The 22,966-nt window shown below is 48.3% G+C and overlaps 2 protein-coding genes across 5 annotated transcripts in view; one reads left to right on the top strand and one right to left on the bottom strand.

Moving 5' to 3' along the window:
- The first annotated feature begins 2,703 nt into the window (after window positions 1–2,703).
- On the top strand, window positions 2,704–4,169 carry LOC135921962 (sorting nexin-24-like). Its single transcript, XM_065456382.1, has one exon. It carries the CDS (start codon window positions 2,876–2,878, stop codon window positions 3,380–3,382), a length of 507 nt encoding a protein of 168 aa, XP_065312454.1. The 5' UTR covers window positions 2,704–2,875; the 3' UTR covers window positions 3,383–4,169.
- Window positions 4,170–7,759: 3,590 nt separating this feature from the next.
- wake (wide awake) overlaps window positions 7,760–22,966 on the bottom strand; it is a 505,847-nt gene continuing 490,640 nt past the window's right edge. For all 4 annotated transcript variants that reach the window (XM_065456373.2, XM_065456366.2, XM_065456347.1 and 1 more), the window contains 11 exons: window positions 22,455–22,533; window positions 22,202–22,324; window positions 20,572–20,760; window positions 19,249–19,448; window positions 18,230–18,433; window positions 17,562–17,675; window positions 17,125–17,349; window positions 16,063–16,229; window positions 15,419–15,658; window positions 13,770–14,025; window positions 7,760–12,756 (listed from right to left, as the gene is read on the bottom strand). In XM_065456373.2, the coding sequence (XP_065312445.2) occupies window positions 11,878–12,756; window positions 13,770–14,025; window positions 15,419–15,658; window positions 16,063–16,229; window positions 17,125–17,349; window positions 17,562–17,675; window positions 18,230–18,433; window positions 19,249–19,448; window positions 20,572–20,760; window positions 22,202–22,324; window positions 22,455–22,533 (2,676 nt within the window). In that variant the 3' untranslated portion in view covers window positions 7,760–11,877. The remainder of the gene's footprint in view (window positions 12,757–13,769; window positions 14,026–15,418; window positions 15,659–16,062; window positions 16,230–17,124; window positions 17,350–17,561; window positions 17,676–18,229; window positions 18,434–19,248; window positions 19,449–20,571; window positions 20,761–22,201; window positions 22,325–22,454; window positions 22,534–22,966) is intronic.

Raw genomic sequence — 22,966 nt, 5'->3', positions numbered from 1 at the left:
GGAAATTTCGACCACCTGGGGTTCTTTAACGTGCACCTAAATCTAAGTACACGAGTGTTCTCGCATTTCGCCCGCACCGAAATGCGGCCGCCGTGGCCGGGATTCGATCCCGCGACCTCGTGCTCAGCAGCCTAACACCATAGCCACTGAGCAACCACGGCGGGTTATTACGGCAGAAGTTCTGCTCCAAGGAAATAGTAGGTTTCAGTATTCAGTTAAATTTGCTTGCCTGTTTGCTCCTTATACAGTGACGCGCACCCACTCCGGAGTCCCAGAAGCCCACAGGAAAATGGAAGCGGAGGTATGAAATCTTGCGGAAGAACCGATCTCACGTAGAATGTCGACGTTAATGCGACTAGCAATGAAGCAAAGTAGCCGTATACCCTGTATTGCCAACCGTGCAACGCGTCATGGATGCGGCTCACATTCAGCCGGGCTCCTCGCTCCCACGTATCCATCTGGACACGCTGCGTCATTCATCGGCAGCGCCATGAAGCACGCGTGGCGGTTGCACGATTGTACGTTCGGACGATTTTCTCAAAATACATATGACGGGAGTTTGATTTCGCCCAAGCTCCCGAGAAATCTCAAATTATATTTTGCCATTGTAGAGCGGCACGTACTAAGCAGCATATAGCTATCCAGGTTGGCGTCAAAGCGGTTCATTGAATACCAGCGCATGCACATGGACACAAGTTGGCATCACATACGGTATTGGAAGCGCTGCGCATAAGTAGTGGCACCTATCTAGCGACCCAAGTTGCCACCAACGAAGATCACTGACGAGTAACTGATACCCAATGGTACATACCCAGTGACCCAGTCAGCGTTAAAGAGGTTCACTGAAGAGTGGCGCTTAAGTATTAGCATGAGAGCAGCATTCCGGGCAAGTTGGTAATCCATTGCTTAAATGATATGGTGTGTCTTGTGTCATGGTGTGTCGTCTTCTCTCACGTCCGTGTCGTTTTTTTATGTCGCGCAATATCATTTAATCAAGTATTAGCACATGCGTGCAGTGAGCTATCTTGTCATAAAGGAGGTTAAATGAAGAGCAGTGCCCAGTAACATATACCCGGTGACCCAAGTTGGCTTCAAAGAGTTTCAGTTGAAGAGATGTACATCGCCAGTGGCACGTGCCCAGTAACTCAAGTTCGCGTGAAACTGGTTGGCCGATGAGTGGCCTACACCCAGTGTGACATAACCACCGTGTGCGGCGGTTGGTTTCGGACCCAGCTCATGACGAGGTACCGCATATAGTTTCGGGTAATCGGGTGGGCGACTTGAATCTGATGTCAAGTCGATGATGTCAACAGATGTCAAGCTTTTTACATGGCAAATCAGTTGTGCGGAAACCCGCAAGGTGGAGGAAAGTTCACGAAATGGAAAAATTGTCACCCACATGACTGTAGCACAAAGCTACAAAGGAAATCCCCACGGGTTTCTCCGTATCGCACTAGCATGAATATTCACCCTGGTTCGAATTTTTTCTTCAACTGCAAAGCTGTCTATTCGAGGAACCCACGTGGGTTTCCTTGGTACAGCCTTGTCCTACAGTCAATGGATGAAGATGAACACTTCTTTCCCCTTTCGTGAGTTTCGTATGTTTCTGGGCGCTGCAGTGAGATATTGATGCTGCAGGTACGACTGACGGTTTTTCGTGAGTGAGGTGCTCTGCAAAGGAGTTTTGACAGAGCGCAAGTAGTTTGTGACCAACTCTACGAAAGGCAGCGATAACAGGCGTTACATACAAGTTTGGTGGCGCTATTCATTTGATCTCATTCTCATTTTATTCACATAAGAAAGTGGTGTATTGAACAGCGTTTACGTTATGCGGGAAGTTGATAACACTAGACGGTTCAAAAGCATTTCCTCTATGAAGCTGGTAGGAAATGCAAGAGCACGCCTGGGGTTTAATGCATTGGCCATCAACAGCGAAAACCGTCATTAATGGTGGAGGAAATTGACGTGGTTTTAGGTTTGTTTGCTCTATGCATCTTTAGCCAAATGTCACATAATACGTTCATAACAACCTGGACGTCTTGTTTATATGTGCGTAACTGTCCCTCGCTGCCCCGCAATTCAGTTTTTCCTGCATGAAAAGAGGGGAAAACAGGGAAAACACATCAACATACCGGCAACTGCGCCCTCTCCACACTGAAACTGCAACCTAGTGTGCAATGTTACAGTTTTGTTCACAAGATGGCGCCACCAACTTGTGAGATGCGCAAGGTGAATGTTTACTTGATTGGAACCTATTGACCATGTTTTCTTTTCTCGTCTATCGAGCATTTTACCTGATAGGTGGTTGTCCACCGCACCTTGATTTAATTTAATCCTTCATGATCGCCGAGCAATAAAAACGATTGAACCGGATGAAACCAATTTCCGTATGTTCGGATTGCATGCACGTTTTCTGAAACACGGCTGCCTGAGGATATTTTCACCATCGTTTAACAGCTTAGTTTTCTGCAGCCTCCTCGGCCAACAATTCCATAAAAACAAAGGAAACATTTCGCAAGCGGGTAGAACGCTTTAGGGTGATGTCACCTCTGCGGACGTCATGCTGTGCCGAAAGTGAAAACAAAACTCATTTCTACGCAAGAAGACGCACCTGCCATCTGTCAACAAAAATTGAAAGCAGTTCAGCGGTAAAATATGGGTTCCGAGATTGCCGCGTAGCACCTTTCCTTGTCTTCGTGGTTTTCTTTCTCAAAGCTGTCTCAATGGGTGCTGACGATATGGCGCAGCCCAGGCGTCTTTCGGACTGTTGTCTGACTGCAAGCGACGTAAACGTAAGCACGTTCGTGCTGTGCTTCATAACCATTGCATCTTTCGTTAACATGTCGTGGTGACAAGGACTGGAATTAACCTGACAATGATCCGTGTGTTCGTGCCCTCTTACCGCCCAGTGGACGCCCCGAACGGGCGTCAACACGTCGTGTACTGCGTCGATGTGACCGTGTCGGGCGTCTGTCACCGGCTGGAGCGCAGGTACAGCACGTTCCATGCCCTCCACAAAAAAGTTAAGCGCATGCTCGGAAGCCAGGCGCCCTCGGGGTTTCCCCCTAAGCGTCTCCGGGGTCTCAACCCCAAGCTCCTGGAACAGCGACGCGCGGCGCTCGAGCGCTACCTCCAAGACTTGGTCCGCATTCCGGCCCTCTCGTCGCAGCTGCTGTCGTTCCTCGAAGTGCCTACGCCACTCTCGCCCGCGGCGAGCAACGGTTCTGTGGAGAGTGATGACCAGGAGTTCAAACCGTTGCACCAGCCTGTCCTGGGTTTCCCCAAAGACCCCTATTTGGACACATCCAGCAGTGACTCACTTCCGGATATTGTCATGCAGGGTGTCATGACTGGCCTGTTTGGCTACGACTACGACGATTAGAGAAGTTACGCGCCGTATTGATTTCTTCCTATGCACGCCCACTCGCAGTCAGCACGCCCAGTTAATGATCAGGTGCCGTTCGAAGTTTGTTGCTGACGAAGCATTACCACGCAGGTATGAGAAGCGAACACTGCTTGCGCGTAACTACTCTAATTTACTATGTGCCATCGTGGTGTAGCCGGGCGCTGCGTAGCCCGGTTCCACCAGCCCAACAAGCGAGTGTTTTGAATGATTCTCCACCGGTGTCATGCGCACTGGTCAGTAGGTTAAGTTTGTTATCTCGTTTCGCACAGGCGTGATACTCGTACAGTCGCTCTACGTCGCTTTTCCTCGTCGGCTTCGGCCAGTTGTCACCTTTGCTGCCTGTCATTCTTTCTAAGACAGCTAGCACGCGATGACGAATTTTACAGATTTGAAGAGTCACAGTTTTGTTGTTGCATACCTCAGGTGAAGCCAGAAGCGTACTTTTATTCTTTGATAGTGTAGGCGCACATTTCAGTTGCCTTTTTATTTGCTTTCTGCACGCCCCATGTCAAGCCTCTACACCCATTTACAATTGCAGGGTGCGTAGTATCGAAATATTTTCCATATACCTCAGTTGGTAGCTGTGTTACAGTTTTGTGTTGTTTACAGAATGTTTTCTTGCTTTATTGTTACCTTAACATTATTATTCCAGTTTAAAACTATCATATGTTGTGTAACAATATGCAAGCATTTAGCCGATTCAAGTTACAAGTGCTTTTGCCTTTGCAAATAAATTTGCATTAAAATCTGTGCTGTCTCAGCAGTGTGACAGTTATTTTCCACCTGATGCACATCGCAGTCAGCACATGATGATGAAACCAGCCTTTTTAAGGTGCACATTGTTTGCAGCAGCTTGCATGCAGTAAATTTCACTGTTTAATCCACCAGAGGACCTGTCTCAAAATTGGGTGAGCACTCTGCTATCTCACTTGCATATCGGTTAGTGGAGAATAGCGTGCTCTAAACTACATCGAGGTGGAAGATGCCGCACTTATTGATTTTGAAAAATTCTCATTTTTCAAAAGTGCCTACGTCCTTGTGGCCAAAATGCACTTTATTTTCATGTTTCAACAGCTTTAACAAATACATAAACTGGCCCTATCATAATATCTGAGCTCAGTGTAAAGGATGAACACTGCTATGCTAATCCTTGCAGGATACAGAACTGACACAATTCCTCAGCTTCCAGTTTAATCTCAATCTCATATTTCATGACAGATAACTAAAAAACTGTTTACCACAAAGCTTAAGGTCACCTTTGCAATACTGTTGACTTATCAGTGTCTTCATAATTACCAGTCCTTATGTCTGTCACACTCTCGAAGCATTTGAAGTGATGGTGAATGTGCCTAATGAAAATGGATATTATCATCCAAGCTACAAAACATACCATTGACATCTTGAAATTGTGTTAATTCAAGGTAACCATATGTGTATTATACAGGTTGGGCAATAAGCATCTTTGGCATATGATGTTAAAATATAGCAAGCACTGGCAAAGTTATGCATTTATTTTAAATTTTTTCGCCTGTGATCATAATGTGAAACATTGTCTGCTCAACAAGTGCTTTGACGGTGTTTGAGAACTTCGTCTATGTGCAGTGAAAGGTGCTGTAATGCTACCCTGCTGCCGCCCCACAACAAACATTTTGAAGATTACCTAAATCTTCAATATAGCAGTGGCGATGGAGCTATTTTCATTCAACCAGAATGGATGTGCCAATCACGTGTTAAAGAAGTCCCCAGGTGGTGCACAGACCATTTTGCTGGCAAATCAATACTGACAATCCAAAACAGTTCAGACATGCTCAGCCCTTCAGTGCCTAAGCATGTATGTCCAGGTTACTGTCATGTTTTTCTTGCCTGTTCAAATGACAACTGTACCTCCACGTTGTGTTTCCAGCTAAAGCAGAAATTTCTCTTCCTAATGCAACGCACTGACAGCCCTTGGCTCCATTTCTTTAAGAGGTGCATTGCTACTTTTCAGTGCTACCCCATTCTCGGATGCGCTGTACTTCATGACACATGCACCATGACAAACGAACCTTTAATTATATATGGTCACAGCTGCATGATGCCAAGGAATGCAGAAGGAAAATTATTCTTAGTGTTTTAAATTGAAGTGTAGCAATGACAAAGAAAAATAAAGTGCACAAGAAAGTAAAATAAAGTAAAAATAACTGCACAAAAAACAACTTGTCTCAGTGGCAGTCAAACTGACAACTTCCACATTATGCTTGCGTTGCACTACCAATAGTGCTACAGCAGTGGCTGTTCCCACATCCACACTCTGTGTAACTTACATATCTGTAAAAGATCCAACTCGGGGAATGCTAGCCAATGCCACTCATGGCACGGATGTGGAACATCAGTTTTACTGATGCCACCACATATGAGGTAAACTGGGGCATATTGCAGTAATTTTTTTATGTATGTCTAAATTTCTGATGCCAGTCTCCAAGCCTACTTGTTATCTTTGTATGTAAAACTGCAAGCCCTTAATATTATGATGCAATTTGTTTGATTCATGCTTGGTGCATATTTTCAGAGTTCCTTTGAAACCTGGCTTGGATATTCCTATAAGCAGCACACTCCGTTTTTAAGCAGTGGCATCTTTCTCCCAAATTTTCTTCTTAAATTGGGGTTTATACAAATCATATTAAAACTTATTTCTCATTGCAAAGCGTTCTACTAGAAAATACAGTCGTCAAGTGGCATCTTTACACCATGGAACCTCTTAAATCTTCAAATCAGGGCTTTGGCCAGGCATCTGCTTCAACTGTTCTTGAAATAGTCCTTCACAATGACACACTTCTGCTGTCAGAGCACGCTAACATCACTAGCATTGAGGAGGGAAAAAACATCTATGACCACCCGGTAAACATTGTAAGACCAGGGCTCTCTGTAAGTTGCAAATGCCATCAGAAACTACCACGACATCAGCAAGATCCTCTTCAAGAGTTTCAGTCACAGACATTATCCAAGACGAGTGGTAAAGCTGTGTAGGACATTACCCGTAAGAAGAAAATATACCTGAAACCGTGGAATTTACAACCATACTCAGCACATCTCGGAACAATCTCAGTCAGTTGGATTGTTTCCAGGCGTTTTCACTCGCCGACACTGTACATGACCAAAAATTTGAAACCGATGAAGGCAGCAACATTTTGGGCAGTTAGGAGGTACCTATTAGCCGCAACCTTTGTATCTTTCCCATGAAACTGATGTTATGCCTCCCATTGTTCCCTATGATTTCTAAACCATCAAGGCTCAATGAATAGTAAAGAGTGTGCCTCTTCTATTGACCTCATACGAGCACTTAAATTTTAATACCACCCTTTTCCCCAATTTTGAGAAACATACCTTATAATGAAGGGCACAAAGCGCATTTCTCTGAAAGTGCACGTCAGCACCTTAATCTTCGTACCACAAGGAACCTAAACTGCCTGCAGACTACCTTTGCCACACTGTATAGACGGATGCAAGAGTGACAAAAAAAGATGATTGTGTGCTGTAATGTTGTGATGTTGTCATATGGTACATTCGCAGCCCTTATATGAAAAGGCAGGGTATCACATTGGTGCGAAAGCTTGGCCACAACCAGAAAAAATAAGTCACACTGAAACAGTCACATGTATGGAAAAGAACAGAACATTTATATACATGTTGTGCTTTCAACAGTATTGGAACATATTTCATCCAACACAAACAGTTGCAACAAGAATATATATAACATTGCACAAGGACTGACATGCACCAAGAGGGTCAAAGTTTGCTGCAGCTGGTTACAAAATTCAGCATTTCCACTTTTCTGGGAATAAGTACTCCAAATTTGGTGTAGTGTAACAATTTATTTTTAAGCCTTAGAAATTACTAATGCTGGCCTCTCAAGCTACCCAACAACAATACATGCAAACAGGTTGTGTGTTTTCTCCAGTAGAGACTGTGATAAGCCAAACCAATATTCCAAAGAAACTAATATTGCTGTTGTTTCCCTAATGAACTGGGTATAGAACTGCACTGTTGTATTGAAGCAGTGTTATGAAAGCAATATATGGTTTGGATGGATTAGCATAATGAACTCTGGAACTGGTCGCTCATGCTGCCCACTCAAAGATGATTTCCAGTGGGTGAAGAGGAGCATGCAGAACTCGTAAAATGCTCACGAGGGCTTGGCGCAGACCTCCGCGCCACTACAGTAGTACTTTACCACTTTTCGGTGCTCCTGTTGGCCTACTGAAAGATGTCATTTTAGATTAATGCAGTGTCCTGCAAAGAGGACTGCTACACATAAGGCCTATTGTAAGTGATGCATTGCTCATGACCTCATCACTAAGAAAGTTTTTGTTATAAATGTTTTCTTTAACTAAGTGTAAATCAGACATCTGATTCATTTGCAACTAACCGTGTGAAGTTATTAGCTGCATTCAATGTACATTGCTAGCAGAAAATCAGTTTCTTTTTTGCAGTTGCAGCAAGGTTTGATTGAATTGTGCATCACTCAGCATGCAGCATACTAAGTAACAACACAAGGTTCTATACCCATTTCACGTGCACTTTATGAGACGCATCAAAACCAGCTGCAGTTACGGTGCTTGCAACAGCTGCTACCTGATCCAGTTTATCATATATCTGGGTGCAATTTAATCTTTTTTTCTTAGGTCCTAGTTGGTACCAGTAAGGGAAAAACACAAAGCCAATAACATACAAGTGTTTTGCTTCTAAACACCAAACATGGGAAAGTGCATGAAGCAGGGTGCCTTGCTTCGGGAATCTATGGAGAGAGAAATTTACAACTGCAGGCACAGAAACACGATTACCGCAGCCTAGGAAATAGACATCATATCACAAGACACACTGACTATGGCTGCCACATTTACACTCATCTGCCTTCTCTATTTTGTCCAGCTCCTCACATCTGGACCAACTATGCTCAAGTGTGGCTTACAACAATCGGTAGGGATACTAAAAAGAAGAAATTAGGCTGGTAGAGCATATATTCAGGACTGTGCTTGGATCTCTCTTTGGCGGCTATTAGCCATGTCTCGCTGCACACGTCAGTTATAGTCAAATCGGCCAAGCTAAGCAACACTGTGCTTGGCCAGTACTTTGCTCCCTTTCTGTTGTGGCCAGATTGGCTCCGAATTTGCTGCACAATAGTTAAGGCATTTTCCTTCATCGAGATAGTTTCAGAATTTGCAGCAGAAGATATCGCTTTCCCTCGACTCTTATCAAGAATTTTCTGTGTCTGCAGCAAAAGACCCAATTTCTAAGCAAAGAAATTGAGCTTGAACTTTCCCATTTTGAATTTTTCACCCAAATTGTTGCCCTAGTGGTGTGTTGTCAAAGATTTGAATGCATCGCTGTACTAACAGCATAAGTTCAAATATGAAATACTTGAAAACGACTGAAATACATACTCGTGTGTGCAGGTTTTCCTGCATTTATAATGGTAAGCTAACTCATGCTCCAAAATGTAAACTTAGGACTATGCCAAACTTAGAAACCGGATACAGAATTTTTGCGCAATGCATTCCAATGCAAATGTATGTAACAGGTGTTTCAAGCAACTTTCTTTCTGTACATTTCAATTTATCCTCGTAGTTCATCTGCCATCATGCGAAAAAATTTCCAAGCATTTTTCCAGGCTGAGCCCTTCATTAATTTTAGATGCAGTGTAATCCTTTTTTATCGACAAGCAGTTCAACAGCTTCCAGCAGCCACTATAAAAATTTGTCTCACTATGGCAAAGAGGTGTGGGAATTCGACATTCAGTTCCATTTCAATGCCTGTCTCGGTTACTTCACTTCAGACTCTTCTTTCACTGGATTCCACCCGAGCTAACATCTACCGTCTGCCCTGCCGAGCTACTTAACATGGTTTTCGCACACACCTTAGTTTAGAATGTTTCTTGGCTTGGAGAGGCTTTAGATCATAATCAGGCTGACATGCCTAGTGCCCCTGAAGTGTAATTTGCGAATATAACGCGATACATTTGAAAGGCGATTTAGCGAAGTGACGACCACGCTCCAATCATTTCGTTAAATCAGGAAGTTCGCAATATCGAGTAAGATTTTTCGGTCTTCCGAAATCTAAAATTGTAACTTAGCGACACCCAAAATGTACCGCAGCATTGTATTTGCCGCTAACCCATGCCTGCCCGTGTATAGTCCGCGAGGGGACCCAAATACCGCCGCCCCTAGCGCATTCTGGTACGAAAGAACGCTAGACTGTTGAGCCCATTGTTCTGTGCATGGGTGCGGCGTGCAGCCTCGTCAAAATAAAGCTAGGGCCGTGACTAGGATGCGTAGGTGTTTTAACACGATAGCGTTGGAGTGCACGCTCGAAGAAAAACCTATCTGCATCAAAATTACATAAAACTCAGCTTTTTTTTACTAATTTCTGGAAAACCATCGTTAAATCGGATTTAATGCAAGCTATAGTTTCTTTCATTCGGGTTGACGACAACATGGAACCTTATAGGTATTTGCCGGGGAATGGAAATTTCTTTGTTATATAGGAAACTTTGCAATATAGGGTTTCGTGATCGAGTTTTAACTGTAGTTTTCTTTAGTATGCCTTTTGGAGTACTGCTGCCACCACAAATTATCACACATACCTTTAGCTCCATAATTCAGAGCAGATGCAGTAACTAGTGCATACTCTGCAACTCCTACCAGCAATAGCATGGCATGTAAATTTTGCATGGGTGCTAGCAATGTTTTGGTGTACCACTCATATCCACACTGCTTTGGGGCAGTAGAAACCCTTGCAGAGAAAATGGGCCTTGGATCGAACTTACACTGGTCCAGGCAGCCAAAGCTACCTCAATATTGTATGCTCAGATGCTTTCTATTTAAAGCTTCCTAGCACAAGAATAATCTTTTTCTGCTCTCGCGACAATGTATTTGCGTAGCTATTGTTTACTATGTCACATCAAACAGTTTCATGCACTGGAGGCACTGAACTTGAACATGTCACATACTGTGTGCAATGTGTTTCTGACCACTGCCTTTCACATGTAATGAAGCAACCTTCTATAAGCTCTCCCTTAGTCATGAAACAGAAAAGTGAATTTAATTACCATAATTTTCTGGGTGCGAGATTATGCACTTCAAGTTGTACGATGTTCAACACATCTGCGCAAAAATTTGTAGCTTTAGAGCTGCTTGAGAAGCCAAGCCCACATGAACTTCATCTTGAGTTTAATGGAAATGTTGGGAAGTGGCACAGACAATAACATTTTTTATTCCGAGCCATATCTTTGATGTTATCTTAGATAATTTCATTAGAAGTTATGCAGCTCAGAAAATTATTACGGAGGTAATACTGCCATAGTGAGACAATGTACACACTTTCAGGCAATGGTACAGCAGCACTTTGAATTGGCCTTGTGATATTCATGAAGCCATGCACAGTACTTCGACTAAGGCACCTCTAAGTGTTCTCTGCAGATCTTATACTTTCACACTGTGAGATATACATGTCCCACTAACTTTGAACTGCTTGTGTTGCGATTTGCTTTGCTCCCTGCTTAATATGCCTATTATTCAGGTTCTACATTACCAACTACAGCTATTGACCTGCGCAAGTTATAGAGAAAACTTCCAAAGCCAGACCCCAGCTCAAGCTGCTTGCCCAGCCACTGAGTCTGCCATGTCAAGTGTGTTTCATTATTTGAAGCTCACTGTTTTGTCTATGTGACCTAAAATCAGCAAGTTCTGAGGGCATACGAAACTTTTCAGAACAATCAACAATCGTCTATCACATGAGCTCATTTGTCATAGCCTCTTTTGTGGCAGCCTGTCTCACACCAGAAAGGGATACAACAATGACACTTACAACAAGCACAGAATGACAACAATCAAAATAAATTAGAGGAAAACAACATGGCGCCCAGCACCACTGAGGATCCGTACATACTTTGAAATAAATTAGGAGCGACAACTCAAACCAAACGTCCCAAAATATCCACCAATGTGACACTGAACTTCCCATTGTCCAAGGGTGTGCTCAGAGACATGCTGGCTTTCTTTGACTTTTAACTACATTGTAAACCCATGAAATTAGGAGTCGCCCTTGCGAACTTCACAACTCACTGCTCAAGTGTTTGGCTTGAATTTAAGCCTTCTGAAGTGCTTTGTGTCCTCCCTAACAGAAAGCCGTGCTGCCAAGCCCTCCAGTCTAGACATACACTGACACAAATCTGCTGTGGCACCAACACACTTTGCAGTCATCATCATTTTCACTACAGCCTTGTGCAATGTCCCTGCACTTTGTGCACATGTGGTGCTCCAGTTCAGCCTAGTGACTGTCACAGGCAAACATTAGCTGCCAGCAGTCAATGTCACATCTGAGAAGGTGGCCCTGCGGGAACCACGTCCTTGGCTCTTGGTAGTCAAGAGGTGACAGCTGCACACGCGCACTTCATGTGCTCCCACTGTCGCTGCAAGGTCCGTCGAGCGGGTGCACTACATTTCTTCCGAGTTCCGTAACCTCACAAACAACCTGCCCTTCGTCCAAGGATTCTGCAGGCTCAGCGGCTGGAAATCCGCGCTCAGACAGCGCTCGCGCGAACCCACTACCGCGACGAGGCAGAAGTCCGCGAGCCTCTCGTCACCGTACAGCGGGCCCGTCCTCCCCTTGGCGACCACGGCGGTGTTGAGCTGCCTCACGACGAGCTCGACCACTTCTCGGGCTGTCGTCTCGGGCGTGACGTGGAGCTTGATGCTAGTGCCAGGCGGGAGACCCGACTCGTACGCGGCGTACACCCTGAGGACACTGGGCGCCAGCGCCGCCGTGGGCATCACGGTGTCTTCCGCGCTCTCCTCGTCATATTCGTCTTCGTCGTTGACGTCGAACGACACGTTGCCAGTGGGACCGTCGCGCCCCTCGGTCGAGGACGTCTCCTCGATGTCGTCCATGTCGTCCTGCGGCCTTTCCAGCACCAACCGAGATGCAGACGCGCAGCGCCTGATCTCCACGGACGCGCCGCCCGACCCTCCCGAGGCGTTGACACCGCCCACCGTGAGGAAGAGCTTGGCGTCGATGAGATCGTCGACGCGGGAGGCACGCCGCGCCTGCGCGGACACCGTCGAAGGAGGCACGATGGACGGCTGCGTCTGGCGCCGCCGCGTGGGGCTCGTCGACGTGGGAGAGGGCGCCGTCGAGCCGGGCGTCGTCCACACGGCGCTCATGGGGAGGCCCCCGTTGAGCGAGCGGTCGCGCGCGAACGAGAGGGCGTCCATGATCCAGCGCATGCCGCGCCACGTCTGTTCCAGCTGGGCCTGGAAGTCCTGCAGCTGCGTGAGCCGGCTCCGAGCTGCAGCCACTTCGGGCGCCGAGAAAGCCTGTTCAAGTGAAAAGCGGGAATATTTAGAAAGTGCGATGCAAAAACAAAAGCGCAGATTATATGGGCTAGCACAACGTCTATGGAAAGTATGCAGTATCTCGCATTAAGTATGAGCGAAGCGGGCGCAGGTGTCCGCTAGGGGCTACTATGCAATTCTTCGAGTTGTACACTAGTCAGTTCCTTCGCACTCCTTAAAGGTTCTCTCCCTGCCTCCCTATCTCTTCCTCTCAATTGTTCTAAAGCGCCACAGGCTTGCACTGCGCGGCTTCCCTGGATGCGCCATCGCGCCTATAGACGCGGCGCAACTCTTAAGTAAAGCTCTTGCTTGGGCTAGTTGGTTCATGCTTGAATTAATAAAGGCAAGGCGCAGAAGACCAGGACTCAAGAAGGAGAACACAAACGACAGGACGACTGTTGTGAGTGGCGCCGGTGCTGTCGTTTGTGTTCTTCTTCTTGAGTCCTGGTCTTCTGCGCCTTGTCTTTATTAATTCAAGCAACTCTTAACATCCGCAAGCGGCATCCATTTGCATTTAGAAATACAACTACTGAGCGCTTTCTGCTTCGGCAGGATGCGAATGACTATCGCTTCGACTGTCGCTTCGTTCTGCAGCTTCGCAAGCCGTTAGCAGTTCCTGATCATCCCAACTCCGATACCCAACTCCGTCCCAGAAGCGACGTACGGGCTCGAAAGAAGCGTTTAGAAACGCTTTGCGCTGGGGCAGTGCAAAAGACGAGTCGTAAGGTTTGTTCGATTCAGAAAAAGGTGCACGGCACCATAGAGAAAAGGGTGCAGGGGGTGCTAGTTATGGCGTGCTGGACTGCACCCACTGGCTGCAAGGTTCAAGGGTGCAGCGGCACCTTGCCTTGCACCCCGTGTTCAATCGAGCACGGGGGTGCAGGGTGCACCGCTGCACCTCGGGGAATCGAGGGTCTAAGTGCAGTGCACCGTAAATAGGTGCAAAGAAGCTTGGCTGAATCGAATAGACCCGTACAGTGGCGGCGCACACGTACCTCTCGGTTGGCGTGCTGCGCGAGCACCGTGTCCGTCTCGAGCATGGCCGAGACGCGCGCGTATCGGGCGATCAGGGGCGCCTGGTAGGTGCCCAGGTGCACCACCTCGAACACCTGCACCGGCAGGGCGAGGCAGTCGGCGCGCGAGGTGAGCTCGTCCCGCTGGCCGGGCACCGAGCACACGCTCTCCACCGCCGGAAGCACCAGCAGGAAGCTCACCCCTTCCGCCAACTCCACCACCTCGGCGTCGTACAACCTGCGAACAAAGACGGGCCGGCCGATTTGGGTCGTGTTACCTTCGAAGCGACGCGACAAACGTTTCCTGTTGTCATGGTGTACACCACGACGCTGTGCGCACGCGGACGCTCGTCTAAATGAAGGAAGAGGAAAGCGATGTAATATGGCATATTATATATATATATATATATATATATATATATATATATATATATATATATATATATATATATATATATATATATATATATAGTTACCTGAATAAAGCCTGCTTTCTATGCTGATGTCATCACAAGATTATGGCCTTGCACGGAAGACGTTTTTACGTTTCTGTCTTATACTAGGCTTCGGCAGCGGCGAAGGCTACAACAGTCGCAATTTAGCCCAAAAGGCAAAGCATTGATAGCGATAGCAAAGTATTAGTTCGTAGTTTTATCGACCAGTGTACCTTGCAGTAAGCATTCCCTTACTATTACCTAGGTGTACTAGATTGTGACGCGAAATACATTTCGTGAAAAGGGACAGACAATAGAAGACAGTGAAGCGGCCGTCTCTTTTCACGACATGTATTTCGCGTCGCAATCTAGTATACCAGGATAATCTAAGCACGAACTTGCCCAAGAAGAAGTCCTTTTGGACTATATTCCCTTACTGGATGGATCTCACTCGATGACCACGAACGCTCGCTGTCAAAAAGCTGGCCTGAAGAGCGCCGACAGCGCGGGTCCAACGCTTTGTGCTGCGTCTCACTTCAAAACGTCTCCAACACTTGAGATTATGCGTCCTCCAACACCAGACGCGCAGGAAGTCAGCGCACACGCAGCCACCAGCCATCTCGGCTCGCCCCAGATTACCTTCGACATAGAGCGTGCGTACCGCGTATGCCACGGCCGGGCTAGAGCAGGAGAAGCGCGCTTCCCTGACCCTCCTCCGTGTGCGCGAGCTTGAGCACGTGATCTCTAAGATTGGGCGTGCGGTAAGACGGCGGGCGTCAAGCCACCATCCTTCTCAGCTCAGCCTCGCATGCTTTCTCTTGCACCCACAGCATACGGCACGTTATCCCCTCGCAATTGGACTTTGCATGGAACATCACGACAACGGCGAAAATTTGCCAGGATAGTACATATAGTTTCTATCGCAACAAAATAGTTCAACGAGATACACGTCTTTTACTGGCAGAAACGTGAAATGATTCTTGCACTCGAGAGAACCGCAGTATCCCGAACATCAGGCGATTTCCCTACTCGGTATAAGCACCGTATTCACCAGCGTCTCCGAGCTAATCCAGCCTTCAACAGCTTTGTATAACGTGCGAAACGCACGGGTGAGTTTACGAAAAAGGGGGCACCCGTAGCGTATGCGTAACGTAGGCGTCTCGCGAGTCTTGCAAGGCCAGTGGGGCGACAACGAACCTGTGCGCGTCGTAGAGCTCGGGCGGCACCTCCAGCTGCGCGAAGAGGCTCCTGGCGGCCGCCGAGACGGCCCGCTGGAAGCGCAGCTGCGACTCGTCGGGCTGCGGCCTGCGCTCGGACGACGACTCGCCGCCGGCGTCCGGCGCCACCGAAGAAGCGCCCTCGGGCCGAAGCTCGTCGCCGGACTGCGGCGAATGGTGGGTCAGGTCGCCGAGGCTCTTCAGCCACTGCCACTCCTCGCTGCGAAGAAGGTGCGCGCGCTGTTAGCTTTGCTATTAAACCGCAGGGCGACGGCGCTTAGGTGCGACCTCGATCACGGCATAGATCACAGATTGCTCGCATGCTAATAGCATTACCGTCGATATTCATTTTTTTTTAATATTCGATTGTCCTGTGTTATTTATATTACGCGAAAAGCTTGCCATGAAAAGCAGCCGAACAGGACAGCGGGTGAGTTTATTCCCAATTTCAAGTCTGTACGTAACATGTGAAAACATGCAAACCACCCCAGAAGTTATGTACTTGGAGATACGTATTCTAGTGCAGACACCATCAGCCGATTTCTTCAGGGTGGTACAGACAACCAAATCTTCCCCGAGATAACGGAATTGAAGTCCCAATCGGTGCGAGTTAAAGGCCCGTACCGTGAGACGTGTGGGTTGTCCCTGATGCGGCAGTGGGGTAGGACGTTCGGGTTCCGGTACGGCACTAGGATGCTGATAAGGTCCATGGAGCTCTTGAGTTTCAGGTATCCCAGGTAGAGGCCCCGCGGCAGGGGCTTGCTGCTCGTCTGGTTGTACGTCATCATCTCCTGCAACGCAGAGTGCGTCCTCCATGTCAGCGGTTTCATACAAAGCGTTGTTGCTCAGCAGCCAGGAAACCCCCAAGGAAGAAAGCTCTTTAAAGAAATCGAGAATTCGTCCAACGTTTATAGCCGCCCACACGCATGGGGAAAGCAATTGGGGAGGAGGAGGGCGGCAGACTGATTACACCTGACGTGCTGCTATGTTTAAGAAACAGCCGAAACTAAGCAACTTGGCTTTCGACCCTCAAGCAGTGACAGGAACGAAGCTTAAGACGAAAAATTAAAACAAATCGGAAAAATGCCAGGAGTGACATTTAGCATCCGGTTTGCTACCCTACAAAAACTGAACAAAGTAAAAAAATGACTAAGCAGAGAGGGGAGAAAAGCGTGCGGCGAGATCAACTATGCTCTCGAATGCCACTGTTAGCCACTGTTACTTTGTAGGGTACTCTTAAACGAGACACTTGGCAAATGGCGTCAGCGGTAGGAACTACGCAATATAAGGCTGTGGCCTTCCATCTAATCCATCTCCACTCGAGGTTTTCCACCAACCGGTAGGCAGGTATACTAGTTAAGTCTTCCTTTCGCTTTGGCTTTGTGACTGTTTAGTGTTGTGACTGTTTAGCGTTATGTCTGCTTAGAGTTACGGTCATGTATACTCCTTACCATAGTCAAGGTAACAGCAGTACACTCAACTAGAACATCTATATAGTACACTCTAGTCGCATTACGACTCCCTTTAAAATGGGCATCGAAACATGCATCCCTGCAATTAGCGTATAAAGGAACGGGCAATTTCACACCTGTATAGAGTGCTCGCGACCTTCAGCAAGACACGCGCGACGGCTCGTGGCCGGACAACCCCTGCAGCGCAGCGCTCAGGGACAAGCGTTCGACGCACCTGTATGGAAGAGACCAGCATCTCGGCGGCCGATGGCAGCTCCCCGCCGTCGCTGACGCTGGGCATGCGTCGCTGGATCTTGGCCAGGGGTATCCAGCGCACCGACAGCGCGCTGACCGTCTTCGGCTCGCTCACGTACTTGACCACGCACACGACCGCCGTGCCCTCGTAGTCTCGCAGCGGCTTGTAGTAGACCTGGCCCAGGTCTTGTACGCCCAGCGCAGACTGCGCGCAGAAAACGAAGAGGGGGGGGGGGGTGGGGGGGTGGGCTTTAGCGCGACAGGTGCAGGCTACGCGGGAATCACGCGGAGTCGTACGCAAAGCTCTGAATCACTTTGCACAGGGAACGCGGTAGCGCTAAATTTAACGGCTTCTCCTCACGGTGAGCAGGGAGAATCGTGAGAACGTGTTGGGAATGCCTGCAGCTCGCGCCTCACCTGCATTTGTTCGACGGTCTGCAGCAGCTTGCTGCGAAAGTGCACGTTCGACGAGCTGTGACTCTTCTCCATGTCCAGCCGGAGCGTCTTCACATCGTCCCACGTGCACGCAACCTGAACGACGTAAATCGCAGAGCAATGGTCAGGATATACGCTAACCGCAAGAACTTCGGCAACGCGCTGTTCTATCTCCAAGCAAAAGTCAGGGCAAGAAATGACCGTTACGTGACCGTGCTAGCCACTCGAAACAGAGAACCCAGCGTGCCAGACCAAATGCTATATTCATTTTTTCGCAGGAGAATCGATCGTGAAATGAACGCAACATGACGCGTCGAGAGGTACAGCGTGTGTTTGCGTCTATGCGGAGCTTTTTTGCGCGTCTCATAAAAAGCGCCTAAAATTTCGTGTCTTTGGTGCAACCTAACCTGATCGAGAGGGCGCGCAAATTACCATTCACAGAGCCCAGCAGCCTGATCGTCAATGTCTGCTGATGCAACTGCATCCCCAGCGAGGCCGTAGACTGAAGGGTTGAGAAACCCACCATCCTCGACAAATTTTTTAAAAACATTTATACTACTACTCCAAAGCAAGACTACCTACGATTCAAAGTGCAATGACTATATAACGAGCTCCAGAGCCAGGTGCACAGAGAATGCCGGTCATCTTGCCTTCATGAGCCAGTGGAAGTCAGTCTGGAAAGAGGCTGGGTAGCAGTCGTCCACCTCCAAAATGGGTAGCGTCTCCTCGGTGGTGACCAGGATGCGGTCCTCGTTGTAGAACAGGCACGCCAGGTACACGCCCCGCTTCAGCGTGCGCTGGAACTTGGGCGCCGCCGCAAACAGCTGACGAATGCTCTTGCGCATTTGCCGCCTCTGCAAAGACCACGGGCGCGATGTTACGCGGCAGTTCTGACCGTATACGCCGTAAAGCCTTGGAACCGTCTCTTTAGCATTTCCCGTCTCCTCATCCGCCGTTTCAATGTAACTAGCTAGCTTCCCCGCACAACGAAAACCTCTGAACAAACCTTGAAGGCAAAAGTAAAGGACACTATATATTGTGTATTATAAGGCGTGGTTCCTCCCTGCAGATGCTTGCGCTACTGCACAAATGGCGCGCGAAATGTCATCGACGCCCTTCAGACGGAAATCAATCGCCGTGTCAGCAAGCCAGGGCTCGGCAAGCGCGTGCTATGGCAAGTGAGCGCTAGTAGTAAACAGCGTTCCACCGAATGTGAGTCGAACTTTCTTCACTGTGGCAGCCGCAGTGAAGTTCTTTTCGTTGTGCAAGGAAACCGAGTAAATGGACCAGCAGCGGTTCCCACAGGGCCACATACAATACAGACGCGGCAAACGAAACCCTTTATTGTGTATATGCTTTAACCGTGTTTACCCTCAGAATAACGCGCTCACTTGCCAAACTGCTATCATTCAGCGTATACATGCCACATGAAAAAGCGGTATAGAAAACGAACTCGTACAGCCGACGGTCGGGACCTTTCAGCAAAATAGGCGAAACACGGGAGATTTGTTTGTTTTTTTCACGATCTGTCAGCGCAACAACTTGAGTAAGACGAAATAAAGATGAGACGATTTTTTTCTTCTTCTGAAGGAACAGGATAGCGGTCTCTATAGAAGCGCTCTAGCTCCGGAAGCAGTTGGGTATGCCCGGAAGTGAACTGCGAACGCACCTGCTGCATGGGCGTGACGTCGTACAGCTCTCCGGACCCTCCGAAGGCCGTCGCAGAGCCCATGCCTGAGGACGGGTTGATCTTCGGCAGCTCGGAGCACCCGTGCAGGGGCCTCGACTCCATGACTTGCAGGAAGAGCGAGTCGAGCCTGTCGATGCGGCCCGTCCACCGCGGCGAGCAGTCCTCCACGTCGCGCCAACCTGGGAGCGCCGCAAGCGAGCCTGTTATCGAACGCGCGTCCACGTGCGACACTTTGCGCGCTATAGACTACAATAGTCTTCGAAACGTGTTAACCTGTTCAGCGTCTGCACAGCATAATTTATCGTTAAACGGAACGCATACTTGATAGGTGAGTTTTAGTGCGTCCCGTTAAACGTAAGTTGACTGGGCGTTCTACCGGATGAGCGGAGGCGCCAACGTGAACGACCTGCACTGCGCAGCCACCTAGTGGCGAATACCTCAATCACACAAACGCCGAGCTTCTATCGCGGAGCTTCTACTTCGCTGCTGGTATAACTTTTTGGCGATGGCGTAACATTGGCTTTGTTGGATGGATTTGGTGGTGCCGAAACATTACAACAGCATCAAAGCAAAATACGCTTCGTAACTGCAATATTAGCGGTGTTCGTCTGGCTGAGCATTTTGCCAGCAGCTTGTTGCACCACAGAGGCCACTCACGTTTGCATTTCCGCCCCGCCGATAAAACGCAGAATCTGCCTGTATTTACCGGAATACCGGGCAAGCTAAAACTATTATTATTCTGTCGATTATCTCTATAAAGCATTGCATAAAGGCAAACAGACGAATGTTTTATAAGCATACATCCAGTGGGTCACATCAGTCACTGCGTTATAATGAAAATGTAAAATATTATCCACTTGTATCGATTTCATTACTAGGTAGCTCTTCCCGTGAACAGTGGATAATGTTGTACACATTTCGTGAGCTATATCGGCGCCAACGCAGTACTTATGGCGTAAAAGGATGCGAAACGATATGACGTAACCACATTAAATGAAAGAGTGTCAAGGGGAAGGTCACGTTTTCTTACGATATGAATGTGCGTCCCTCTATATCGTTTCGCGACCTTCTACGACATAACGACTCTGGACCAACTAACCTACAAGTAGTGGGACGTAGCACAGTTCCTCGATTGTTGTACTGTGCTACACAACGGCATTAAAGCCCAAGATTTGGAGCGCGCGTTTCAGGAAGCGCTGAGGTTCGATGGGACATAAAGTGAGCAGAAAATTGCTCATCGTGAGTAACAAACTATCCGGTGGTCACGTTTGTCGCAGTCCTATAGCTTGCACACATCCTTACTCGATGGCCTGGCGCAGGGTGGCCACGAGGTTTGGTACGTGCTGAAGCCCTTGGCGTTGCCGGCAGCCACGCGTACGAAGTAGGGCGTGCCTTTCTCCAGGTCCCGGATGACGTACTCCAGGAACTGGACGTCGGTCAGCTCCTTTGAGCCCACGCCGAGGGCGAAGTCCTCGCGGTCGCACCATTCCACTGCACACAAGCGGGGAGAAAAGCTGTTTATCTAAGCCAGCACGCTCTTCGCTCACTGCGTCACACTTGACGCACTGTGAATACTTTTTTTTTTACTGTGCAGCTCGCGCGCGCATCTGTAAGGCCCATTTGGTGCTTAGACACAGAGTTTCCGAGAGACTCCCGATTTCGCCCTCTGCAACCTACCGCTAAATTTGAAGGGTAGCAAATGAAACACCAAGTTGCAATAGCCAGCTAAATATTCAGGAGCGTCATTATTTCTCCTAGGTAAAATTTCGGTTTTCTACATGATTTTAAATTTGAAATAAAGTGTCGCTAGGCGAAGCACCGATTGCGATGGCAAACGATTAGATAACTATGCGAAGATAGTAGTTCAATCGATCGCATAAACTTACAAATTTCCGCTTACTAGATTGACAAGCACGGCGTCACGCGCGCACAGGTAAATATGAACACATCTCGCTATGAGCGCGGAAACGCGCGGTGAAAACCCTGGAGTTAGGAACCGCGGCAGCGACCGAATTGACCTCCGTGCATCTGTCATTTCAACGCGAATGAAACGCCGATAGCACAGTGCATACGAAGCTACCGGCACTACGCGTACTCTGCAAACATCGCAGATCGTTTTCAGGATACGGCGCCCGCACGGCCGCGCCGTAAAGAAGCAGCCGCTGGAGCAGAACGCACTCTCCCTCGCCTCACCCCGTGCCTCGCCAGGGACAGAAGAGGCGCGCTTCCGCCCTCCGTCTTCCTCGCTTGCGCACGCGACATTGAGCCGCGTTCGTCGGCTCACCCTAGCATGCTTTCACTCGCAAATACAGCATACGGCGCGGCTATGATGTTAACCCCCTTGAACTTTACACGGGACCTCACGGCGACGGCGACGGCATAAATGCGCCTCTAGTGTCCATCTAGTTGCTATCGCAATAATAATCGAAACTACATACGTGGCCTGTTCCTTTAACTTGAACATTTCAAGAACAATAATAATAATATTTGGGGTTTTACGTGCCAAAACCACTTTCTGATTATGAGGCACGCCGCAGTGGAGGACTCCGGAAATTTCGACCACCTGGCGTTCTTTAACGTGCACCTAAATCTAAGTACACGGGTGTTTTCGCATTTCTCCCCCATCGAAATGCGGCCGCCGTGGCCGGGATTCGATCCCGCGACCTCGTGCTCAGTAGCCCAACACCGTAGCCACTGAGCAACCACGGCGGGTAACATTTCAAGAACATGTACGCACAAGTGACTACGACGAATACCAAAATAAAAAGAATATTTTTCTTTTGATTTTCCTTGTTTGCAACATTGAGTGACAATCACTTTCGACTGGAATTTTTCCACAGTCACAAGCAACTGCTCACACTGCGCGGAAATAATGGCACGCAGTGTGGCGCAGACCAAGGACCTCACATAAGAAGGCGACGAGAGCACTTACCTCTGTATTTGGTGACGAAGGCCCTGGCTTGCACCGCGGCCAACGGCGGCTCGGAAATGCGCACCCGTAGCGACTGGGTTCCCACCACTTCGAGCGTCACCCGACTGGGCGGGTCCGGAGGCCCTGCAGAGGCCACGGGCACAGTCCGTTCGTTAACGAACAGAAAACTGAGCAGGCGATGCCACGGACGTTCGCACTGACACTGAGACAATCGAAGACGAACGCGACTGATAGCCAAAAAGCGTAAGCTTACGGAGCTCGTCGAAACCGGCCTTCATCTCCGAGATGAGCTCCAGGCGCCTTTTCCATAGGCTCAGTTGGCGCTCCTTCTCCTGCAGCACGCACATATAGAACGGAATTAATGTGTTGAGCTCCTTAAGCACGACACACCTTTCAAAAAGTTTAGAACGTCATGCACGCGATAGGTACACAATTTTTGAAGAGTGCCTAAAGCTTCTGTACACTACACATGTACACTCAGAAGCCTTGGAGCATGGCCTCTGGAATCTGTGTGCACGCGCGGGCTTTCAAAACCGTGCGTGCGAATCTCTGATGCCATGCGCTGGGGCATGGGTGCCGATGGACAAAGGGCTCCAATTATTTTTGCCTCCTTTGAAGTGACTCTTCTGTGTTCGAATTTAAGGCATGCATTACTGTACAACTTGCGTGAACTTTGATTTCACGAAATACCGGACATGCGGTAATGAGCGGCGGCGTACGATGGCGCCATCTGGTGACGTGCAGTTTAGCAGAAGCAAACAGACC

This window comes from Dermacentor albipictus, chromosome 8 (assembly GCF_038994185.2).
Source record: "Dermacentor albipictus isolate Rhodes 1998 colony chromosome 8, USDA_Dalb.pri_finalv2, whole genome shotgun sequence".
NCBI classification, from domain to species: domain Eukaryota; kingdom Metazoa; phylum Arthropoda; class Arachnida; order Ixodida; family Ixodidae; genus Dermacentor; species Dermacentor albipictus.
The sequence above is the reverse complement of the archived record's forward strand: the minus strand, read 5'-3'. Positions and strand labels throughout refer to the sequence as shown.